This window comes from Mytilus galloprovincialis, chromosome 2 (assembly GCF_965363235.1).
Source record: "Mytilus galloprovincialis chromosome 2, xbMytGall1.hap1.1, whole genome shotgun sequence".
NCBI lineage: Eukaryota > Metazoa > Mollusca > Bivalvia > Mytilida > Mytilidae > Mytilus > Mytilus galloprovincialis.
Genome location: NC_134839.1, coordinates 50,249,418 through 50,275,019, shown reverse-complemented (window position 1 = coordinate 50,275,019; position 25,602 = coordinate 50,249,418). Strand labels below are relative to the sequence as shown.

Sequence of the window (25,602 nt, the reverse complement as noted above, 5' to 3'; positions counted from 1 at the left end):
TCCTCCCCACTCGGGAGACTGTGAGTATACTTCCTAATTCTGAGTTATAGCTGTCTCTGGTGTCCTCTCACGGAAACCACACTTAGGGTAGCTGACCATGAGTGCCCAAACCAATCTGTTCTAAGCTGTCAGCTATCTCTCCAGCGTGACTGCTGACAGCTCTTACCCATTCAGACTTTTCTGACAGTCACTGGTTTCACAGAAGAAATGATTATAACTTACAGATGGTGATATTCTGCTTTTCATATGTCATTATCTCGTGACTGCTCATCTACCCTCATCTCTGAATCTCTATTGCAATTATGTACTTTTGTTTATCTTTACAGAGTTTTAATATTAATATCAAATATAACATTAGGTTAGTGCCGACATAATTTCTACTGTTTTATGTGTAAACTCCCACAAATACCGGCGTTGCCATGTTCCCGGGTTTGATATGATCTATTTACTAACTTCATGTGATATTAGAATCGTGTGGCGTATGATGCATGCAGAGCATGTCTAAGAGATACATAACCTATCGACGCACCAAGTGTCGTTCTGTTTGAACTTTGTGATATTTCGTTAAGTTTCAATCTCATTTCATGACTTTTTTTATTAGCGGTAGCTGTTGTCGCCTTTATTTATACCTGAATTGTGAGATGTCAGAACACATGTATACTACCATGATACCTTAAAAAAAACACAATTCAGTCCATTAGAGTATTTTGACAGAAGTCTCATTCATCCCCAAGTTATCTTCACTTTGACAATTGCGGTTGTCACATATCTTGTAAACACTCTCAAAACTTTTGAGAGCTATAACCATCTAGATATTTATCGGTCGTCCAACTGTCTATATCACTCTGCTCAGCTCTTAATAAAATTGCATATCAAGGCTTTGTGACGTCAAATACGTTGACCCGGCCTTAATAACTTTGACCCGGACATATCAGCGACGTCATAATGTTTGGACCGACGTTGATGAGTTTGACCCCAACATATCAAGTCATCTTCCGGTTTGCTGGTGAAATAAAGAAAAACACTTCCAAAAGACGCAAATACAGCCCGATAAATCGAATATCAGGTTATCTGCATATTGATATTGTAAAATATCAGCTGCTCGACACAATATGAAGGCTTTTTGATTTCATTCGCTCCGCTCACCCGACAAAAAGCTTCATATTGTGACTCGCAGCTGATATTTTACAATATCAATACGCAGACAACCTGATAATCGGAACAGACACAATTTGTCGGTTGTATTTGTAAGCGTTATTTAGCTATCTCATTTGGATTCACCTCAAACTCACTTTTCACAGATACATTCTTGCATTGAACTTTGTTTAAGCCTGAACTTTTGGAGGCAGGCTTGGAAGTTAAATTTCTATTGTTAATATCTATGACACAACACTCAACTCAAACCTGGAACAGGACATAATTGCAAGTTTTACTCCATCATTATTGAAGAATTAATGAAGAATTAAAACTGTAATTCTTTCTTTCCTCCATCTCAAAAGTATCTATTGTGAATTCATTTATTTTCACCAACTTTCACGTATTGTATTAAAATAATACTTTCATGGATATTTAATATTGTTGTTTAGACAAAGTCGGAACATAAACGTACATGTATTGTGTGTTTCGTTAAACAGTTTAATACTCGATTCGTTTTTACCCACGAAATTCATGGATATTACTATCCCATGAATATTAAAAAATTCTAATTATCCCACATTTCACTTAATATTCAGAAATTTCCATTTGTGATAACGTCATTACTGCTCTAGATCTTCTTTGTAATCTAAATGTTAACTTACATCCTTTCCAAATTTTAAATTATAATTCATATTTACAGATTGTTACAATTGCATAATAAAATTAACAATTCATAAACAAAAAATTCTAATGTCCGTAGCAGTGGAAAATAATACCGTTTTTCAAAACTTGACTACTACCAACCGTGTAAGTAAAGCAAATTTATCTAAGGTAAATCATAAATACTCTACTTACAGGTGGACCACTCCAAGTGTACAAAGTGGTCATGTACTGAAATATGTACATTAACTTACATTACATATTCTGGTCTTAAAGCATTTATTTAAATATAAATTTAAAATGAATGAACTATTGTACAGTATAAGAAGGTATTGTTTTTGCAACTTATTTTCCAATTATAGAAAAGTAAAACAATAATTACAACATTAATATCTTTGATATTCATTAAAAATACAGGAAAAAAATTATTTTTATTTTAGTAATTTTGCTACAACCATTTTTGACATATTTTACTTTCTATATTTGCAAATTCTCTGGGTTTTTTTATAAATGAAAAAAAAAATGTATATAAAAATCTAATTTAGAATATTGATAATCGAGATTTTTTTCTGCTAAAAAAGTTTGTTTATTTCTTACTTTACAATTTGGCTTATTGTCATTTACTCATTATGATTCTCTACCATATAATGTTAATATTGATGAGGTTAAGCATGTGATGAATTGTTTGCATTTACACTTTTATTTGAAAGGAGAAGAAAATCTCAAATATGTTAAAAAAATAAAAAAGAATATAAAAATATGAGACAGATATTGATTTTTTTTATTGTTCTATCAGCTACATCCGCTTATAAAGAGTATCGTATCACGTGCACATTTAAATGAAATTAATAAATTATACAACTGAATGCATGAATGGAATGTACTGATTGATACTTATGTTAATAGCGAGTATTGTGTCTTCCATATTTCAAAACTCAATCTACATAAGTAATGTATCACATCAATAAAACGAGCATTATTTGACATAAACCTGACCAATATATATATTTATCGGTCGTCCCACTGTCTATATCACTCTGTTCAGCTCTTAATATTATTCCGTATCATGTCTTTGTGACGTCAAATACGTTGACCCGGCCTTAATAACTTTGACCCGGACATATCAGCGACGTCATAATGTTTGAACCGACGTTAATAACTTTGACCCGAACTTATCAAATCATCTTTTGTGTGCTGGTGAAACAAAGAAAACACTTCTGAAACACGCAAATATAGCCCGATAAATCGATTATCAGATTATCTGCGTATTGATATTGTAAAATATCAGCTGCTTGACATTATATGAAGGCTTTTTGATCTCGTTCGCTAAGCTCACTCGACAAAAAGCTTCATATTATGTCTCGCAGCTGATATTTTACGATATCAACATGCAGATAACCTGATAATCGGTACACATTGCACAACGTCAATCGAACAGATTCTGACATATAACTTTGCTGATGACAATTAAAAGGTAAAAAACCTTTATGTTTTACTGAAATACAACGTGCAGTTCTCAAAAATCAGACAACTGATTTAAGAAAGCATCAACTAAACTAATTTATTTTAAAAGACAAATCATTACAAAATTATCCGTTTTAAACAATATTCACATTTAAATGACAAGCATCTCGCTCTATGTTATGTAATAATATCAATGCACACATAATAATTTGCTCTAACTTTAGGAGGAAATCAAACATTTGTCTGATACAAAAACACCTAACATACCCAAGAAAGATGGATAACTTTTAATACTTGAAATACATTTTAATAGCATGTTCATGGATATTAGTTGCTTCTTTTTCTTTGAGGGTTGTAAGCCATTTGGGAAAAAACAATTTCAAATTATTTGCAGTTCTAAATTTTATCATATTACATAATTTATAACTAAAAAAAATGAATTGGCGGACTGGTTTTATTAGGTTCATTGTTCAAACGCCTGTACATTTAATAAATATTTAAATGCATTTCATTTCATATCCATTATACCTTCAATGTTGTGTCTTCTAACAAATGAATATAGTACAAAACACACTCTTATCTGAATCCCTCATTATGTATAAGAAATTAATACTACTATTGTACAATTATGTAACATATAGACAATACCCAACTGAGAAAAACAATTAAATTTTATTTCACTCCTATTTGATACTCAAGAAAACATGGTCACCCTAAATAGCTTTTGAGTTTGAGACAATAATTTGTAGCTATTGATCAGTGCATACAGTATTAAAATTTAAACATAGATTATAAAAGTATAATCAAAAGTTCAAGGGGATGTGAATAACTGTGATTGGATATTGATTAAAAATACTAAAAAAATAAGGATTGCATATGGTACAATTAGTTTTATAAATTTCAATAATGTTTTTTAAACAATAATTATATATTTCCTTCTTGATTATTCAATCAACAAATTTTCATTTATAAAATTGCTGCAGGAAAATGTCTTAAGCCTTGGTCATGTTATGCCAACTGACAGAAATCCCATCTTTCAATTTATCAGTATGTCTGTTCATATGTGTTAGCTCCCATTTCTTCATCCAAGGTCCTTCCAATGCAGTCTCAAAATCCCAATCCTCTGATGGCTATAAAACAATGCAAGCATTATGAACAGTGAACGCAAAGTTACAAGTATATTAAAAATAATTTGGGCAAAATGAAATACGATAGAGAAGACAGTATTTCATCTTTTGGAAGGAAGAATAAATATTTAAATCTGATATCCAGAGATCAAAACATATCTGTGGACTAACAAATACTAAAAACAAACATTTGGTGCACAACCTTCCATTCATATCTTCGCCTGTTTTTTTATACAAATAATGCAACAAAGCTTTCAGTGTTTCGTGTTATGCAATCTTTGTCCATTACTACTATTATTTGTATATGATGTTTATAGTCTATTTGAGTCGTGTATAACATCAAAAGAAATAAAACAGAAAAAATATTGATTCCAAGGAAAATTCAAGACGGAAAGTCCTTATCAAATGGCAAAATCAAAAGCTCAAACATATCAAATGAATGGGAAACAGTGGCATTTTCTCATGTAGACAATTGTGGATTAAACCTTGTCTTAAACCTCTCATTTGTATGACATTAATTCCTTAGTTGGAAATGATGCACTATTGAGGAAGAAACTTTTCAGAATGGCCAGCTTAGAACCATCTCATTTGCACAGTAATCAAATCAGGATTTAATAAGACTTTTCATTAATGTAAAACCAAACCTTTGATTTTGCAATAGGAAGTTTAAACCAATAAGACCATTTGGGAGTTTCAGAATCACTTGATTCAAGTATCTCTGTTCTAGTTTATAAAAAGTCTAGTCATGTTGAAATTTACGCAAGACTTGTTTGATTGAAGTGACTAAAGATAATTAACAAAAGACTAGTCAACTTAACCCAAATACTTACTGGAAGTACATCAGCCACAGCATCTCTCTGCTTTTCTCGTCTGTTTACACCATCAAATTCGGTCCAATCAATTTTATAATCAGGGTCTTTTGCTGAGCGTAGTAATAATGAACTTTTTAGTCCCCAGAATCCTGCTGGAAGGTCTGGTTTCTGCCATCTTAGGTCTAGACTCCACCTTATCTGGTTACTCATATTGGGTAAACTATATAAAAATAATCAATAAAATTCAGCTTTTCTTGATATGTCTTGTATCAAGGATACAAATACCAACTTTTCTGTTAGAAAACACCTAAAAATTGGCAATGCAGAACTACGGGGTGTCATATATGAAATTTGTTTTAAATATGTGAGTAATATGTCCATGAAGGTACTCCGGCTTGTCCATCATATAAAATCATATAGGGACATAACTGAAAAACGGTAATAATGACGCTATCCAAATTGGTACTTGATCTGTGTTTTGTAGTAATAACAAATGTGTATCAGTTTCAAAACATTTGGTTGTGACAATCTTAAGTTAGAGAACGGTAGACAACTGTTGGACGTACGTACGTACCCTCGTACGTACTGACAAGGGTAAATCTAAATGCCCCTCTGCTACGGAGGGGGTATAAAAATAAATATAAAAATGAATAAAAAACAAAAGAGCTTCAAGTTAATATAAATTAAGAACTCCAGCATTATCAAAGTGTATGTGCAACGAAGTCTCAAATACATGTGTGGAACATCATTTATCGTTATCACAGAACTATGGTAACATATCCACTGGTCTGTTTTGCTTATCTCATTCTGTTTAAAGTTCATAGACTCACCTTCTGTGTGGTATAAGATTATTCAAAAGAAGCATGCCTCCATAAGGTACAGGGACGGTGATGATATCCTTCTCCAAATCAATGTCTACAAATAGGTGTAAAAGGATAATGAGGGTCTAGATGGATGTCTTTTTTTGTCTTTTTATTATTTTTTATTTAGTTATTTTTCTATGTGTTTTCTGTTTTAACCATTGGTCAATATTCCATATTTTGCAGTTGCTATCAAAAAGTCCTTTACTATGTATGTTGGTGCTTGTTTTCTAGCAGTTCAGTGTTTCTGCTGTTCCATTGTTTTCTCTCAAATTGTATGTGCTATCCTCGGTATTAGGTTGTAAACCCGGATATGTTTTCTCGTGATCAATTGCATGACTTTTGAACAGGGTATACTACTGTTGCCTTTATATGAGAGCCAGTATTTCCTACTCTATTAACTGAAACCAATTTTCTTCTTTATTTCCCCCCATTTACCCCTATGTGTTTTTTTTTATTAATTGATTCATCATTATTGCAGCCGTCATATACGATACCTACAGCTTATAACTGGAAATATGCAGCCTTGTTGCAGAATAAAATACGTTTTTAGATAAGATGGAGCCTTATTTGACTTACATTTTAATTATGTGAATTTGTTAATTAACAGCTAGATTTTCATTGAGTATATGCAGAATGTTGATACAGAAATTTCCTTATATGATAATACTTATACAATTCAGTACATTCGTATTTATGCAAACAATGCAAAGTAATGATACTTAGTAAAAAAAACCCGCCTAGAACAAATACTTTTATTTTCATAGACCACCCACTTATAATCAAGAACTGGATAAAAACATGGTCTTTTTATTTACAGGTTCACATTTGATGTTTGCTGTTCTTCACTGTCATGATCTGGAATATATATGTTCCAGACCATATAAGTATTTGGACCATACGCGTACGGTCGGACCGTATGAGTATACGTGTATGGTCCAGTACGAGCTGACCATACATGTTATGGATCAAATGGGTTAAATTTAAACAAACGTTTATCCTTATCTTTATTTTTAGTTTTACAAGAATTAAATGGATAAAATGGACAAACGAACAATCGAAATGAAATATGTGTTTCATTGTATATCAGAATCCTATTTTGGTACTCTCGCCCAAGGCTACACTTGCTACCACAAGTAACGTAATATTTTTTACATTTACGTGTTTGCAAGCCTTGCATGCATTAGCACTTTGTTTTTTGTAAAGCTGCTAAATATTCTAAAACAATTGTCCTCCCACATTTTTAAATAGTTAAAATATAAAGTTTTTACTTAAATTACAATTAAACTTTTTTTATATCAATTTGAGAGTTAAGTTCAGTATCTTTTATGTGCATTTGGATCTAATAAACTTGACCAACTTCTTGATATTAGTCAGACCGTACGCGTACGGTCAGACCGTATGAGTATTTAGAAAATGTACGCATACGGTCCAAATACTCATACGGTCTGGAACATCTACACACATCTCGAAATATTTAAACCAAAACATGCAATAAAAGCGCAGTACATGTGTAGTATTTTGTTTTATTTTTCAGTATTGTTATCGTGTGTATACCAATCAATTATCTTAAAAGGATCGTATTCATAGGAACTAACGTCCTGAAAATTGAACATTCAATTTTCTTTCAGCATTATCTTCACTAATTCAGGTAGTTCCAGGAACAATTGTCTTTAAACAATGTTTTATTTTTTTTTAAGTGAGGAGTAATATTCTTCACAAACCTAATGTTTTTTCCATCTCCTTTTCTTCTAGCATGACATACCATGTATTGCCATAACAACATTGGTGAGTTGCAACAAGACCCTTCTGATGCCCTCCGCTTGCCACCTAAACATAAAACCGATAAATCATAATGTATCAATAAACTGCATTATTACTTAAATATTTAATGTCAAATCATTGAGATAATTCATTATTAATTAATTTCCTAAGAATATAAACATAAGTAGCTCTGTTATGAGTGCCAATTAGACAACTCTCCATCCATAGCACAACTTCCAAATTAAGTAAACAATATATACTGATACGTTGTCCAAACACAGGTGTACACTATCTATGCCGGTGCTACTTTATCATTAAATATTCATCCAAACTTGACAGTTTTTAATGAGAACCTGTTCAAGACAGCATAAAGGAAAAAAAAGATAAACCAAATAAACTATAAAATTTAATACCGAAGATGTACAAAAATATCGTCATCAACGATAAAAATAATTGCATGGCCCACAACTGGACAATAATAAATTATCATTGTCACAGTCATGAAGGTCTTTTTGACAAATAAACAATACAGTTTTGTTTTCTTGAGTTCATAAAAATATTTGCATTCTTAAGTGAAAGTACTGCATATTGTTGGTTACTTAAAGGATATAAAAATAATATTACATGTAACAACTAACATTTCTAAAGAACATTGTGCAAAACAATAAAAAGAAAGCACAAACATCCAACTAAAAACCAAAATCTTCTCCAAACAAGGAATTATTTGAATCAGGAATAATCCTAAAATTGAGAATGGAAATGGGGAATGTGCCAAAGAGACAACAACCCGACCATAGAAAAAAAAAACAACAGCAGAAGGTCACCAACAGGTCTTCAATGTAGCGAGAAATTCCCGCACCCGGAGGCGTCCTTCAGCTGGCACCTAAACAAATATATACTAGTTCACTGAATTCTGAAAAATTGATTAGAAATATATGATGGAAACTAGCTCTATCTAGGAGGGCTAGCCATGCATGCATGGCCAAGGGGTTAGATTGTACAAGTATATATGTAAAAGCAAAATTAACCGTAGCCAAGTGTGCATGACTAACCCTATTTTGTTGGGAAAGTTTTCATCACACATTTCTTATCATTCTTATTCCAGATTCAAATAATATCTTGCTTTCAGACAAGTTATATTTTTTTACACGATTTTTCTTTAGTGTGATAAATTATATATAAAACAAAAGCACAGATACAAAATAAATGGTGACCAAACCTGCATGCAACCATTTTTTTCAGTAGCGTCTATCAATGGAATCCATGCTGTCGGCTGCAGGGTTTTGTAACAGTCATTGTCAAGGTAACCACAGTCTAAAAAAAAGTAAAGTTTACACAAGTACAACTACATAAAAAAGGTATGGTCATATTCCCTTGTATGTGTTTTACAAAGGTCTAAACGTTTATGAAATCTAATGTAATAAGGAAATTTTAAATTCTAGTGTTTAACAATACACGATTATTGAAGACAATGTGATCCGTTAATGCATCTTTTATAAGTTTTTTTTTATTTTACAGTTTTGCACCATGAAATATCTGAATTATAACCCGCTCTTGTAAATGGAAGGTAAGCTACACAGTTTAACATTTCTATGCAAATTTACTATACTTAAATACCTTGATGCCATGGTACGGTTGTTGCCTCGCTCTGAGGAGTTTTTGTACGCAAATTCCATACCGGATGCCCAGATATTTCTGGGCCAATTAGCTGCTCTACAACATTTAACAGACGATCGTTTGTCCATAGATCTTTGAATGCCTGTAATAATATAAACATTTATAAGTAAAAAAATAGTTCAAAAACGAGAAATAAGAAAAGAACAATGCAGTTCAATTTTGAAGGTATTCTGATATTATTTAATCAGCAGGCAAAAATTGTATTAATGCCACAGACTGTCACTGACATAAAATTTCTCAATCGTTGAACATTTCACACTTTAACCAGGATGTTTCCCAATGTTTAAGCGACTGTTTAGTTTTAACGACAAGGCTACAAGTTTTAATAAAAGTAATAAATTCCCATTTATAACTGAACGTAACCAGAGACATATAATACAGTATTATATGTCTCTGATGTAACTAACCTGTGGTAAACCATCCCCTTTATGCATGAGAATGTTTGCTCCTGGCCATTCTGCCTCTATTGCTGTTAATCTCTCATAAAATCCAAGTTCTCTGTATAAATCTGAAAAATTATATCTATATTGGTACAAATGTATATATACTTCTGTTTACAGTTTTTTTCCTACTATTCTGTACTTTAAGGATGTACTTAGGTGAGATTAGGTAAAAATTAAAAAATTAAGAAATTAAAATTGATACTATAAGCTGGTAGAGCATCAATTAAGGATAAAGATAAGCTAAAAATATTGATAGGTCATGGACCTCCTTTTCGAAATGTTCGAGATATTTGAGATTTAAAATATTGCGGGAAAAGGTTGAATCGGACTTTTGCCTTATATTTGCATTGGTATTATTTGGGTCTTAAAATAAAAGAAAGAAAATCAAGAATCTTCTAAAATTTTGATAAATTACCTATCATGAGCTATTAAGTCTTATATGAAAAAATAAATGGGGTGTTATGGGGCAAAATATTACATTGTATTGTATGGAAAAACACCAAGGAGTCCGAAAATTTGACACAAATTCCAAAACCTCACCTAAGTACATCCTTAATAGACTTTTTGATTAGTAGTTTGCTTAAGGTTCAGTGCCAAACATGTCATGCATTTTAACTGGGACTAAATTAATTGTCCCAAATTGACCTATCGATGTCTTTTGAATTTTGAGTGGTTGGGTTTCTGACTAATTGGCGTATACCCTACATGTCTTTATTTTCTTTTATGTTTTTTTTTTTTTATCTTTTATTTGTTTTTCCACAGTCTGGATTTAACATACATGTACCCCTACACTACCACCTGACAATGGTATCAAGGAGTTACACATTATAGAAAATAATTCAGTATACAATTTATATCACTGACAAATTGATTTTTACAATAATTATAGTATTTAAGGTTACATATAAGTTTTATTTGGTAATATTCTCTCGCTCTCTTTCTTTTATGTTTTGCCTTGATGTTTCTGTCATCTCAGTCAGTCTCTTCGATAAAAATAATAATAATACATTCTTTATTTAAAGAGGGTAATTCAATTAATACTAGTCTAATTTGCATTGAGGCCCAGAAACTTCCTCTCATTTTTTTTTATTTTTAAACAAAAAAAAAATACTTCTTTTGTACGGAGCCCCGCTAGGGACATGCAAAGAAAAAAAATATATTGTGCGCACAATTTAAATAAATTTTAACATAATATAGTGTGCGTTAAATTCTTTGACATTACACATGGTACGGGGCTTCAATGTCTCCTTTTTAAAGTGACAGAATGGAGAAATGCATAAGGTTTTCTTTTGAAATGGGGCTAGATTACATGGAAATACTCTAGCAAAAAATCTTCAGTGCATTTGTATCGACTCCTGACATGAATACTGAATAATTTACGTTTATTTCGTCTGAAACTTGGTTTACCAACAGATGCGTCGGAAGCCTCCACTTTATATCAGAGTTTATTGGAACGGTTTGAAACATACTTGGTAATAGAGCGAGGACACTATCGAACCTATTTAGACTTTCTTATAACAAATATACAACAACTATTTGCACTTATGCATTATACTTTATTTCTGAAAATCTCAAGATTTTTTTGATTGACACAAGACTGACATGTTCCTCAATTCACGGCTTTGATTTTGTTATGATCCGTCGACGATAGAGATGGCCATTATATTTAAAAGTCTTTACGTCCGTTCATCCGTCCGTCACTGTTTATGGTTAATGATTTGGTTATAGTTTATGATGAAGTTTTAGTGTCATTAATTTAAAGAATAATGTGGTTTCTCTAAAGATATCATTGTAAAAGTGTAGAGTAAGTCAAATCCACTGAAAACTGAATACACGTACACAAGTTTTTTTATCATTAAAGATGATTATGTTTGTTCATGATTAAGTACGGTTTTGACCCAAAATGTACTGTTCGTAATTGAAATGTGACGATGTGTTCAGTCTAAGAAATTCTCCATGAAGTTGTGATCAAATAGAGATAAAACTGAGTAAATCAAAAGATGCAATATGAGTGCCAATGAGACAGCTCTCCATCCAAATCATAACTTATTAAAAGTTAACAATTATTGGTTATAGTACGGTCTTCATTACGGAGCTTTGGCTCACACCTAACAGCAAACTATAAAAAGCCCAAAATGACTGTAACAAAACGATAAACATATATGAACCACACCAATAAACGACTACCACTGAATAACAAGTTTCCGACATAGAACAATATGCTATTATTATGATTTAGAATTTTTTAAAGAGTTGTGTACAAATGGCCAAGTTATAGATTCATTCTGATTAAAAGAAGAGAGGTCACTGATAGTATCTATTTTTGATCGATTTCATTATACAATTTTACAGAATATTGTTCGTATTCATTATGAAACTGAAATGTTACGAAGCAATTTAGGAATAGTCAATGAAAAAGTATTCCTCATTGGTATATTTTGAAAACAAACGAAACAATTTTGATTCAATTTTTCCAAATATGGTCCGTTTTGGGGCATCATTTATTCAAAAACTTGTGGCCCGATTGATCGCGATCGATGCGAGTACCAATGAGACAACATAATACATATACACCATAGCTCATACAAATACGGGTTATATTCTTCTCTTATATTTTATGATGGTATGATACGCAACCCCTAACGGGAGAGATTGTGCTTGATATTCAAATAATTAAGACAGTCATAATCTTTCAATCAGTTTAATTGAGGTGTGGAGCTGGCATGTCAGTAACTGCTAGTAGTCCTTTGTTAATTTATGCATCATTGTCATTTTGTTAAGTTTCATTTGTTACCTATTCTGACATCGGACACGGACTTCTTTTAAACTGAGTTTTACTGTCGGTATTGCTGGGTTTTTTTTTTTTTTTTTTATCTTCATTGGCTAGAGGTACAAAAGGAGGGTTGAAATCTCACAAAACATGTTTAACTCCGCCGCATTTTTGTGTCCGTTTAATGTCAGGAGCCTCTGGCCTTTTTGTTGATCCTCTATGAGTTTTAATTTTAGTTTCTTTTATATATTTTGGATAGATAAAGGAAGATGTGGTATGATTGTCAATGGGACAACTCTCTATCCAAGTCACAATTTATAAAGTAAACCATTATAGGTCAAGGTACCAGACCTGCCAACTATCCCGATTTTCGCGGTATCATCCCGATTTTTATCCCTCAACCCGAATCCCGATATCGGGATCGTAAAACTAGTCAAAATCCCGATTTTCACCAAATATACCCGAAAAAATTATTGTTTACCGATTTTGAAGTTTTATTTGATCAATTTTAAAAAATCTATAATTTTACCTGGGGACATATTATGACAAAAACGACCCTCCGATAATCAACAGTCACAACAGGTGTCATAATTAGTGGTTGTAAGTAATCAGATTACCTAATGGGACGTAACAGTCCTCAAAATTAATTTGTATACACAAATTTGGTCAAACAGCCTTTCAATTTTAATCAATTTATCATACAAGCACAATTTGCAACATTTGCCGTAGTTCTACAACAAAATCATAATTAATTGAAAGATGAGAACTGTAATGAACTCTCAAGAAAACATCGTTTATCTTGAAATCCGTTAAATATTTGAAACCAGACGTTGTGTGTCTGTTGATTTAAAATCGACGCCATTTTGTATTCACTTCTACTGTGTTACTGTATAAGCCTCCGCCGGTAAGAGCACCTCTGAATACAAAGAAAGATAACTCAAATTTTATCCATTTTCTCATTGATACTGTGATAAGACCATAAGTAAGACTAAATCAAAATCAGTCTTCATCCTTCTAACTTTAGGACATGTAGTTTTAGGTCTTTTGAGTCAAGGTTCATAGATAAGAAGGTCTTTGGAGGGGGAAAAGGGGGGGTCTACTTTGAATCCTTTATTTTTAATGTTATTTTTCTCTATTCTTCAGTTATTTTGTCAATTTTATAATTTAATAGTACAAGAATCATGCAAATAAAAGAAATCAAGGCCTACAAGCTCATCATTAGTATACCAAAAGAAAAGAGAAGAGAACTTAGACTATTTTAGGAGTAAAAAACAATGCACACAGAAACGTCGCTAAAATTGTAACCCTTAAAAATCTGGTCGCGCGCTAAATCCCCCATGGAGATTTTCAAAAGTTGGCAGGTCTGAGGTACATGTACGGTCTTTAAAACGTAGCTTAGTCTCACAACAAACAGCAAGCTATAAAGGGTCCCCAAAATTACTAGTGTAAAACCATTCAAAGCGGAAAACCAACGGCCTAATCTATATAAAAAAACGAGAAACGAGAAACACTTAAGAAGTTTAGTATGACGTCCATTATCGCTGAACTAGTACATATTTTTGTTTATGGGCCAGCTGAAGCGCGCCTTTGGGTGCGAGATTTTCTTGCTGTATTGAAGAACCAAATGTATCTGAGAAACAAACCTTATAAAACATGCGCGCCTTATAATTATTTTGTACATTAAATACATTTAAACTATACCTTTATTATCGTATCTAAAAAATAGTCCAATTCTGAGATATTTAAAATTGACCAATAAACCATGAAAATAAAGTCAAGGTCAGACAAATATATATACATTACAATCATTCCATAAAACAAATAAAGTTCACTTATTCCTTTTAGTATCTGAAAAACAGACCAAACAAGAATCAAATAACACGAACCATGAATATAAAATCAAGGTCAGATAAATATTACTGCAAGATAGACAATTACATCATACAAACATTCTGTACATCAAATATATCTAGCTAAATGCTTATAGTATCCGAGAAATACACCAAAACACAAAAAAAATACTTTGCCGGACCGCTTTACCCTGAAAATGAGGTCAAGGTCAGATGACACCTGTCAAGTTGACATTTAGACATTAAAATCGTTTCATACAACCAAATATAGGAGAACTATTGCATTTGGTATCTTTATTTAAAGAGGGTAATTCAATTAGTACTAGTCTAATTTGCATTGAGGCCCAGAAACTTCCTCTCATTTTTTTTTATTTTTAAACAAAAAAAAAATACTTCTTTTGTACGGAGCCCCGCTAGGGACATGCAAAGAAAAAAAATATATTGTGCGCACATTTTAAATAAATTTTAACATAATATAGTGTGCGTTAAATTCTTTGACATTACACATGGTACGGGGCTTCAATGTCTCCTTTTTAAAGTGACAGAATGGAGAAATGCATAAGGTTTTCTTTTGAAATGGGGCTAGATTACATGGAAATACTCTAGCAAAAAATCATCAGTGCATTTGTATCGACTCCTGACATGAATACTGAATAATTTACGTTTATTTCGTCTGAAACTTGGTTTACCAACAGATGCGTCGGAAGCCTCCACTTTATATCAGAGTTTATTGGAACGGTTTGAAACATACTTGGTAATAGAGCGAGGACACTATCGAACCTATTTAGACTTTCTTATAACAAATATACAACAACTATTTGCACTTATGCATTATACTTTATTTCTGAAAATCTCAAGATTTTTTTGATTGACACAAGACTGACATGTTCCTCAATTCACGGCTTTGATTTTGTTATGATCCGTCGACGATAGAGATGGCCATTATATTTAAAAGTCTTTACGTCCGTTCATCCGTCCGTCACTGTTTATGGTTAATGATTTGGTTATAGTTTATGATGAAGTTTTAGTGTCATTAATTTAAAGAATAATGTGGTTTCTCTAAAGATATCATTGTAAAAGTGTAGAGTAAGTCAAATCCACTGAAAACTGAATACACGTACACAAGTTTTTTTATCATTAAAGATGATTATGTTTGTTCATGATTAAGTACGGTTTTGACCCAAAATGTACTGTTCGTAATTGAAATGTGACGATGTGTTCAGTCTAAGAAATTCACCATGAAGTTGTGATCAAATAGAGATAAAACTGAGTAAATCAAAAGATGCAATATGAGTGCCAATGAGACAGCTCTCCATCCAAATCATAACTTATTAAAAGTTAACAATTATTGGTTATAGTACGGTCTTCATTACGGAGCTTTGGCTCACACCTAACAGCAAACTATAAAAAGCCCAAAATGACTGTAACAAAACGATAAACATATATGAACCACACCAATAAACGACTACCACTGAATAACAAGTTTCCGACATAGAACAATATGCTATTATTATGATTTAGAATTTTTTTAAGAGTTGTGTACAAATGGCCAAGTTATAGATTCATTCTGATTAAAAGAAGAGAGGTCACTGATAGTATCTATTTTTGATCGATTTCATTATACAATTTTACAGAATATTGTTCGTATTCATTATGAAACTGAAATGTTACGAAGCAATTTAGGAATAGTCAATGAAAAAGTATTCCTCATTGGTATATTTTGAAAACAAACGAAACAATTTTGATTCAATTTTTCCAAATATGGTCCGTTTTGGGGCATCATTTATTCAAAAACTTGTGGCCCGATTGATCGCGATCGATGCGAGTACCAATGAGACAACATAATACATATACACCATAGCTCATACAAATACGGGTTATATTCTTCTCTTATATTTTATGATGGTATGATACGCAACCCCTAACGGGAGAGATTGTGCTTGATATTCAAATAATTAAGACAGTCATAATCTTTCAATCAGTTTAATTGAGGTGTGGAGCTGGCATGTCAGTAACTGCTAGTAGTCCTTTGTTAATTTATGCATCATTGTCATTTTGTTAAGTTTCATTTGTTACCTATTCTGACATCGGACACGGACTTCTTTTAAACTGAGTTTTACTGTCGGTATTGCTGTTTTTTTTTGTTTTTTTTTTTATCTTCATTGGCTAGAGGTACAAAAGGAGGGTTGAAATCTCACAAAACATGTTTAACTCCGCCGCATTTTTGTGTCCGTCCAATGTCAGGAGCCTCTGGCCTTTTTGTTGGTCCTCTATGAGTTTTAATTTTAGTTTCTTTTATATATTTTGGATAGATAAAGGAAGATGTGGTATGATTGTCAATGGGACAACTCTCTATCCAAGTCACAATTTATAAAGTAAACCATTATAGGTCAAGGTACCAGACCTGCCAACTATCCCGATTTTCGCGGTATCATCCCGATTTTTATCCCTCAACCCGAATCCCGATATCGGGATCGTAAAACTAGTCAAAATCCCGATTTTCACCAAATATACCCGAAAAAATTATTGTTTACCGATTTTGAAGTTTTATTTGATCAATTTTAAAAAATCTATAATTTTACCTGGGGACATATTATGACAAAAACGACCCTCCGATAATCAACAGTCACAACAGGTGTCATAATTAGTGGTTGTAAGTAATCAGATTACCTAATGGGACGTAACAGTCCTCAAAATTAATTTGTATACACAAATTTGGTCAAACAGCCTTTCAATTTTAATCAATTTATCATACAAGCACAATTTGCAACATTTGCCGTAGTTCTACAACAAAATCATAATTAATTGAAAGATGAGAACTGTAATGTAATGAACTCTCAAGAAAACATCGTTTATCTTGAAATCCGTTAAATATTTGAAACCAGACGTTGTGTGTCTGTTGATTTAAAATCGACGCCATTTTGTATTCACTTCTACTGTGTTACTGTATAAGCCTCCGCCGGTAAGAGCACCTCTGAATACAAAGAAAGATAACTCAAATTTTATCCATTTTCTCATTGATACTGTGATAAGACCATAAGTAAGACTAAATCAAAATCAGTCTTCATCCTTCTAACTTTAGGACATGTAGTTTTAGGTCTTTTGAGTCAAGGTTCATAGATAAGAAGGTCTTTGGAGGGGGAAAAGGGGGGGTCTACTTTGAATCCTTTATTTTTAATGTTATTTTTCTCTATTCTTCAGTTATTTTGTCAATTTTATAATTTAATAGTACAAGAATCATGCAAATAAAAGAAATCAAGGCCTACAAGCTCATCATTAGTATACCAAAAGAAAAGAGAAGAGAACTTAGACTATTTTAGGAGTAAAAAACAATGCACACAGAAACGTCGCTAAAATTGTAACCCTTAAAAATCTGGTCGCGCGCTAAATCCCCCATGGAGATTTTCAAAAGTTGGCAGGTCTGAGGTACATGTACGGTCTTTAAAACGTAGCTTAGTCTCACAACAAACAGCAAGCTATAAAGGGTCCCCAAAATTACTAGTGTAAAACCATTCAAAGCGGAAAACCAACGGCCTAATCTATATAAAAAACGAGAAACGAGAAACACTGAAGAAGTTTAGTATGACGTCCATTATCGCTGAACTAGTACATATTTTTGTTTATGGGCCAGCTGAAGCGCGCCTTTGGGTGCGAGATTTTCTTGCTGTATTGAAGAACCAAATGTATCTGAGAAACAAACCTTATAAAACATGCGCGCCTTATAATTATTTTGTACATTAAATACATTTAAACTATACCTTTATTATCGTATCTAAAAAAATAGTCCAATTCTGAGATATTTAAAATTGACCAATAAACCATGAAAATAAAGTCAAGGTCAGACAAATATATATACATTACAATCATTCCATAAAACAAATAAAGTTCACTTATTCCTTTTAGTATCTGAAAAACAGACCAAACAAGAATCAAATAACACGAACCATGAATATGAAATCAAGGTCAGATAAATATTACTGCAAGATAGACAATTACATCATACAAACATTCTGTACATCAAATATATCTAGCTAAATGCTTATAGTATCCGAGAAATACACCAAAACACAAAAAAAATACTTTGCCGGACCGCTTTACCCTGAAAATGAGGTCAAGGTCAGATGACACCTGTCAAGTTGACATTTAGACATTAAAATCGTTTCATACAACCAAATATAGGAGAACTATTGCATTTGGTATCTGAGATTTCGTCTAAACTACGAACATTTAACCTTGTTGAATGATCAATAAAATGAGTTCATGGTCAAGCGAAAACTGTTTTCCTAATTTTGGGCGCACACCATATCATATTGTGCGCACAATATGTTCAAGTTGTGCGCACAATATATTTAAATTGTGCGCACAATATATTATTTTGTGCGTACAATATATTTAAGTTGTGCACACAATATAATTAAGTTGTGCGCACAATATATTTTTTTTGTCTTTGCATGTCCCTAGCGGGGCTCCGTACTTTTGAAAGGGCTTACCAAAACTATACTAAGATTTGCAAAACATGAAATCGGGGGATAACCGTCCGTCAGACAAACGGATATAAAATCTGGTTTTCTCTATTATCGTCTGGCTTTAATTTTTCTTACTAGCTTAATGACTAAAACCGAACTAAAAAATGGGACAGACGAATTTATCATCTCGAAATCGACAAAAAGACTAAACTCTTATAGATGTAATTACATCTATGGTTTAATGTTGATCAGAAGTATTAACTTCCGGTACAAATGCATAATTCATTCCTATCGTAAACTTACTCTTAATTCTCTTTGTTTTATACAACTTCTGTGCAAGACATTCAAGCTGATCATTGATAGCATCTTTACAGGGTTCTAACTCGTCTTTTGTGAAGAATTTCTCAATAACGACATATCCCTGAAACATACAATCAAGTAAACATGGTAAATGAGGGAATGACCATTTGATAGTTTGAAAGGCAGAAGGATGTTTTGAGGATTGATTATAAGAAAAGGAGATATGGTATGATTGCCAATGAGACAACTCTCCACAAGAGACCAAATAGCACAAAAATTAACAACTATAGGTCACCGTACGGTCTTCAAAAATGAGAAAACCCCGTACCGCATAGTCAGATATAAAAGGCCCAGAAATGACAATGTAAAACAATTCAAACGAGAAAATTAACGGCCTAGTTTATGTACAAAAAATTAACGAAAAAACAAATATGTAAAACATGTACAAACGACAACCATTGAATCAAAGGCTCCTGACTATGGGCAGACACATACATACAGAATGTGGCTAATTTAAACATGTATGCAGGAGCCCAACCCTCCCCCTAACCTGGGACAGTGGTAAAACAGTACAACTTAAGAATGAACTATGAAAAGCAGTTGAAAAAGGCTTAACTCATAAGATGAATACAAATACAAATTCTACACAGAGTGGACGTGGCCAGGTACTTGTATATCCCAACAACAAAAAGACACTAGGTACATATCTGAGAGTACTTCCAGTTACTGGCAGCTAGCTCAAAGCTACTAACAATTTATAAAAAAAAATCATGCATCTAAGATTTAATTATCAATCAGTTCACATCCCACATCCAATGGATTTAGTGTAAAGACGTCAAATACAGTCAAAAAAAAAAAAAAAACATGACCTTGTCCAATGACTCTTCATTTCGATATGTCGCTAAGCATGCTTATTTTTCTTCTCGCTGTTTTTATCACTTTAGAACAATTTTTTCTTGCTTTTGTGTATTTTCATCCCAGCCTATCCAAGGTTATTCATTTCCAGCCCTATAAATCGTGGCCAGGCCAGGATAATCATTTTCTAAATCCCTTCACGCTCTCCCGAAAATCAAATTGTCGTTCTTATAAGGTTTAGGCATAATCGTTAAGCCTATTTTTACGGCATATCATTACTTTAAATACTTTTAACTTTTGTTCTTTAGAGCATGTTGTGAAGGAGTTTTGTCAATAACGGTAAAAGTTTTCATCGTAACTTACTTGTAATGTGCAAAGTACGTGGATGTTTACGTATCTTTTGTGTAACAGATTACAATATTGGTCAATAAGTTACCAGTTAGAATTCAAAACATAAGAGTTATTATGTTGAGTAACATTCAAGTATGTATGCAATGTACATGCAATTACCTTTCACTACGAAATCTTACATGGATGCATAGATAGTTGTCTCATTGGCAACCATGGCCAATGTGACATCTCTTTATTAATATCGTAAAAGATGGTTGTTACAGTGTCTCTACGAGGGAAACATAGACTGAAATAGACTGGTAATTATCTGGTTTGTCACAACCATTTTTTAAACACAGTCAACAATACATTACACAAATAAACAATTACCATCCACAGTAATCTGTGTCCACACTTTTATTGTTATAAATATATTTTGTTCACTATAATAATACTTTTTTTATACATAAAGTTAAACATACATTCGACGGACGTTTGATTGATGTACAAAAAACCATGCTAACTAAACCTAGTATCTTAATTTTTAGTTTGAATGACCTAATATTACGTAGCACTTATAGCAAGGCACAAATAAAATACCATATACAGTATACACTTAAAAGGATAAAGATAAGAAATTGATTGTTAAAGTATTTAGGCAATTATTACAGATAAAGACACATGTTTTGTAATTTGTACATATTGTAAAACTGTGTAATTAGTACTCACACGTGTTATGTAGTGTAAACCTTTGAGATTAAATTAATAATGAAATGAAAGAGACAGAGATTTTACTATGTCTGAACAAGGAATTATTATTGCATAATATTTAAATATCTTAAATATACAATTCCTTGGTCAGAAGGATGAATTAATTTAAATAAGGGAAAAGAAATGGTTTTTTTTTAATTTAACAACATATAATATTCATGAATTATACCTGACAACGCACACTATATATCATGTATAGTGTCTGAATACGAAATATTGCTAGCGCCAGAAAGTGCACTTTTCTGGAATCTTGGTTTTTTTTTTGCTTCAAACTTTACTGGCGCTTCAAAAATGTCAAAAGACCTATAACTTTGTTTTTTTCTTCCTTCCTGTCGCAAATAATATTTCAATAATGATCAATAATGGAGCTCGACACTATCAGTGACCGCTCAGTGTAGATAGTAAAATAATTTATGGTAATTAGGAATGCTATTTCTAGATAAAATTGAGAATGGAATTACAGTATATTTGTGTAAGTCTTAGAAAAACAATAAAATAACGGATTTTCATATAGGGGGAGTGAAAAATATTATCCTGTCAAAAAGATGTGATCGATTGTGGATGACCGTCTACTCGGTACTCGCTGTATGACACCCTTCGTCCAATAAGAGACTTTAATATTAAACAAACTATTATTATATAAATGTATGTGTGTACACAAAAAATATATATGTATGTGTGCAGTTTAAACATTAGCCATTATATTGTCGGTCGAATGACATGTTTATAGAAAAGTAAGACGATGACTGTTTAAAAGTTAGACGAATTCTTAAATCAATTATAATAGTGTAAAACGATGTGATAGTGTAAACAAACAAATGATACAAGTGTACTACAATGTCAATAACATTAGATCGCATAATTGTTTTGTTTACTTTAATAAAATGATTGATTGCTGTTAGAACTTACCTTTGTGAAAAATTGTTCTATTTCCTCATCGGACAGCTGACCAGGTTTTTGCTCTTTTATTTTAGGTCTGGCATTGAGATTGAAATGATCAGGAAAACATTCCCCCGTAAATCCATGCTGTACTTCTGTCGGCATATTTGCTAGGTCCTAGCTGCGTAATTTTTCAATGTTTTATTTATATTTCATGACCCGGATTTGAACTCGATTGTTTCTATTTATAGTTCAATGATATTTACTGTTTACACAATATCACAGGTAAACTGAGAGTTATTTTGGCGGTTATTATAAATTATAAAAATCCCTATAAAGTTGTCGCAATTGTAAGATAAATTTGTCCTGGTAAAATATGTCTGGGCGGACAAATATTACTAACTAGACAGTATAAAAAGTCCATGGTTACATAATTTACTAGTATATTTAGTCCTATGTTAGTAATCTACGTCCCCAGGCCAATTTTCCTAGGAAATCATGTCCTATAAAATTCTATAATAAATTCAATTACATATTATAAACAATGGAAATTTTTTAAAATGTTATGTTTGAGTTTGAAAGTTGTTTTAAGAGTTGCATATTTATATCCTTGATAACATTAATGTCTCCAGACTAGTTTTCCTAGGAAATCAAATCCATGTAATTAATATTCCTAGGTAAAATGTCCATGCTCTTAATTTTAAAAGAAAAATGAAAATATTATGGGCCATTTATTTTTATTAAATGTATGTCCCCAAACAAAATTCCTAGGAAATCATGTCCATGTTTTCAAAATTCCTAGGTAAAAATGTCCATGTCCTTTATTCTAAAAGGGAAATTTTTATAAACAATGGAAACTCACTATTCATGTTTTAACATTGGTAAAGAGTTGTGCATTCACATTTAATAGAATTTTTGTCCCCAGACTATTTTTCCTAGCAAATCATGTCCATGTCATTAATATTCCATAAAAATGTCAATGCTCTTTATTTTAAAAGGTAGATTAAACTGTTATGTTAAATATTTTTTTACAGTTGTGTATCAATATTTTAGTTAACTTCAATGTATGTCCCAGATAAATTTTCGAAGGATATCCGATAATCCTGTCCATGTCATTAACATGTCTAGGTAATAACATACATGTATATGTCCTTTATTTTAATAGGACACATAATGACACTTTCCAATCTCAACAAAGATTTTTTTCCCCATTTTGAATGATTTTTATAAACAGGAAAACTAATAGAAAAACAATTAAGTCTTGGGACAATTTTTCCTACTAGAATAATGAGTACCAGACATATTTTACTAGCTATGGATTTATTTTCCTAGGAAAATTTATCCTAGGACTTCTTTTCCTAGTAAAATCATGGACATGGACTTGATTAACTAGGAAACAATGTCTGGCGGACACATTTTACTACCAGACCAAATTTACTGTTACGCAATCACATGAAATGACTTTTTCAAACAAATTTATAATGAGAAACGGACACCAATAAATCTTTAGTCTTTATAAATTTGATGCACCCGAGCATGTACCATGCCATTTTAATATTTCTCTACCAGCTAGAACGTGCGAAACTAAACACAATGAAAGCGAAGGCTGCACAATCATTCACGGAGGTTAGACTGATGTACTTAACTTCAATAAATTAATGGATATTGATCATTCAGGTGAGAGATGGAAAAATTAGTGAGAGAAAAAAATCCTATAAATTAAACTCGGAAGATTGATTCAGACAATATTATACTTTTTACCTTTACAAGTTTTACGTGCATATATTATATCTACACATTTCTTTACCTGTGAATAATTCAGTGTTGTAGACCTGAAGATATATAGGTAGTCTAAGTATTTTGGTTAGGGAAGATCTTCTTTGACTCCATTGGTTATAGCGCTGCCCTTAGATACCGAGATTGAGGGTTGAGAAAACCGCTGGTACCATAAATGGATTTTCATATCAGCATCTCGAAAAAACCTTTACAAGTATATGACATCATCATGACAATTAGTCCGAGGGCCCCAGCTTGTCTGGCAAAACAGCCGTTGGACGTCAGAGTAATCTCGGACTACATGACAATGGGAGAAAAAAAATGAAGCATTATACGGCAGGCGATAGTAATAAAATATTTATCCATTCTGCAAAACCATCATTGTGGAAGGATATCATGTTTACTGGAAGTGGTGCTGCCTAGAAAAACAGCAAACAGAAAGTAGAAAAAAATTGTTTTGACTTCAGGATTACGTAACTTTTTATTCTTCGTGGCATGATCCACTTTTTTTGGCCGATTAATTCACAATTTCACATTAGCATGATTAGTACATACATGATATAAACATGAAATTTTTTTTCTATGTAGCATTTTTTATTATTTGATTTTCAAAGATCAGCTGTTTTGCATGTAAGCCTATGAAGCAGTCAATTGCAAGACTGCAACCATCAGTGGGAAGTAAAATTAATTATTGCATTAGTTGTAGTTGATTTAACAGCAATTCTAGACAAAGGAAGATAACTCCAATTTTTTTAAAGATGATTTTAACATTATGACATTATTCTATTTTTAGAACAGATATTAGATTCCTGCACCTTGCAAAATTAGGTAATTTTCTTGACAAGTGAAACATCATTTCGTGCCTTGCATATCTGAGCATATATTACATTGATAAATTTCTGGATAGATGTATAGAATGCTATGATTAATGCACTATATTTTGTGTATAAGAAAGGTAGGGATTAGCCTTGGAAGATTTAGATATCAGGTCAGTCCCATACGGTTTTGATTGCATTACATGCAATATTTACCTAAATATTAAATGCTCGGTCAATTTTTTTTATAAAATTTTACAAAATTGTAGTTTAAGAGTATGATAAAACTAGAGGCTCTAAAGAGCCTGTGTCGCTCACCTTGGTCTATGTGAATATTAAACAAAGGAAGCAGATGGATTCATGACAAAATTGTGTTTTGGTGATGGTGATGTGTTTGTACATCTTACTTTACTAAACAGTCTTGCTGCTTACAATTATCTCTATCTAACATGAACTGGCCCAGAAGTTTCAGTGGAAAATGTTAATAAAGATTTACAAATTTTATGAAAATTGTTAAAAATTGACTATAAAGGACAATAACTCCTTTGGGGGTCAATTGACCATTTCGGTCATGTTAACTTATTTGTAAATCTTACTTTGCTGAACATTATTGCTGTTTACAGTTTATCTCTATCTATAATAATAATATTCAAGATAATAACCAAAAACATCAAAATTTCAGCCTTAAAATAACCGATTCAGGGGCAGCAACCCAACAACAGGTTGTACGATTCATCTAAAAATTTCAGGGTAGATAGATCTTGACCTGATAAACAATTTTTCTCAATCGGATTTGCTCTAAATGCTTTGGTTTTTGAGTTATAAGTCAAAAACTGCATTTTACCC

At 32.2% G+C, this 25,602-nt stretch overlaps 1 protein-coding gene across 1 annotated transcript; it reads right to left on the bottom strand.

The window, feature by feature from the left end:
- Nucleotides 1-3,701: 3,701 nt before the first annotated feature.
- Nucleotides 3,702-22,403, bottom strand: LOC143063787 (uncharacterized). The gene is made up of 9 exons (XM_076236167.1): nucleotides 22,196-22,403; nucleotides 19,334-19,451; nucleotides 9,909-10,009; nucleotides 9,442-9,583; nucleotides 9,044-9,138; nucleotides 7,785-7,890; nucleotides 6,031-6,115; nucleotides 5,219-5,420; nucleotides 3,702-4,391 (listed from the first exon to the last, which is right to left on the bottom strand). Exons 1-9 carry the CDS (start codon nucleotides 22,328-22,330, stop codon nucleotides 4,254-4,256), a joined length of 1,122 nt encoding a protein of 373 aa, XP_076092282.1. The 5' UTR covers nucleotides 22,331-22,403; the 3' UTR covers nucleotides 3,702-4,253.
- Between the last annotated feature and the right edge of the window lie 3,199 nt (nucleotides 22,404-25,602).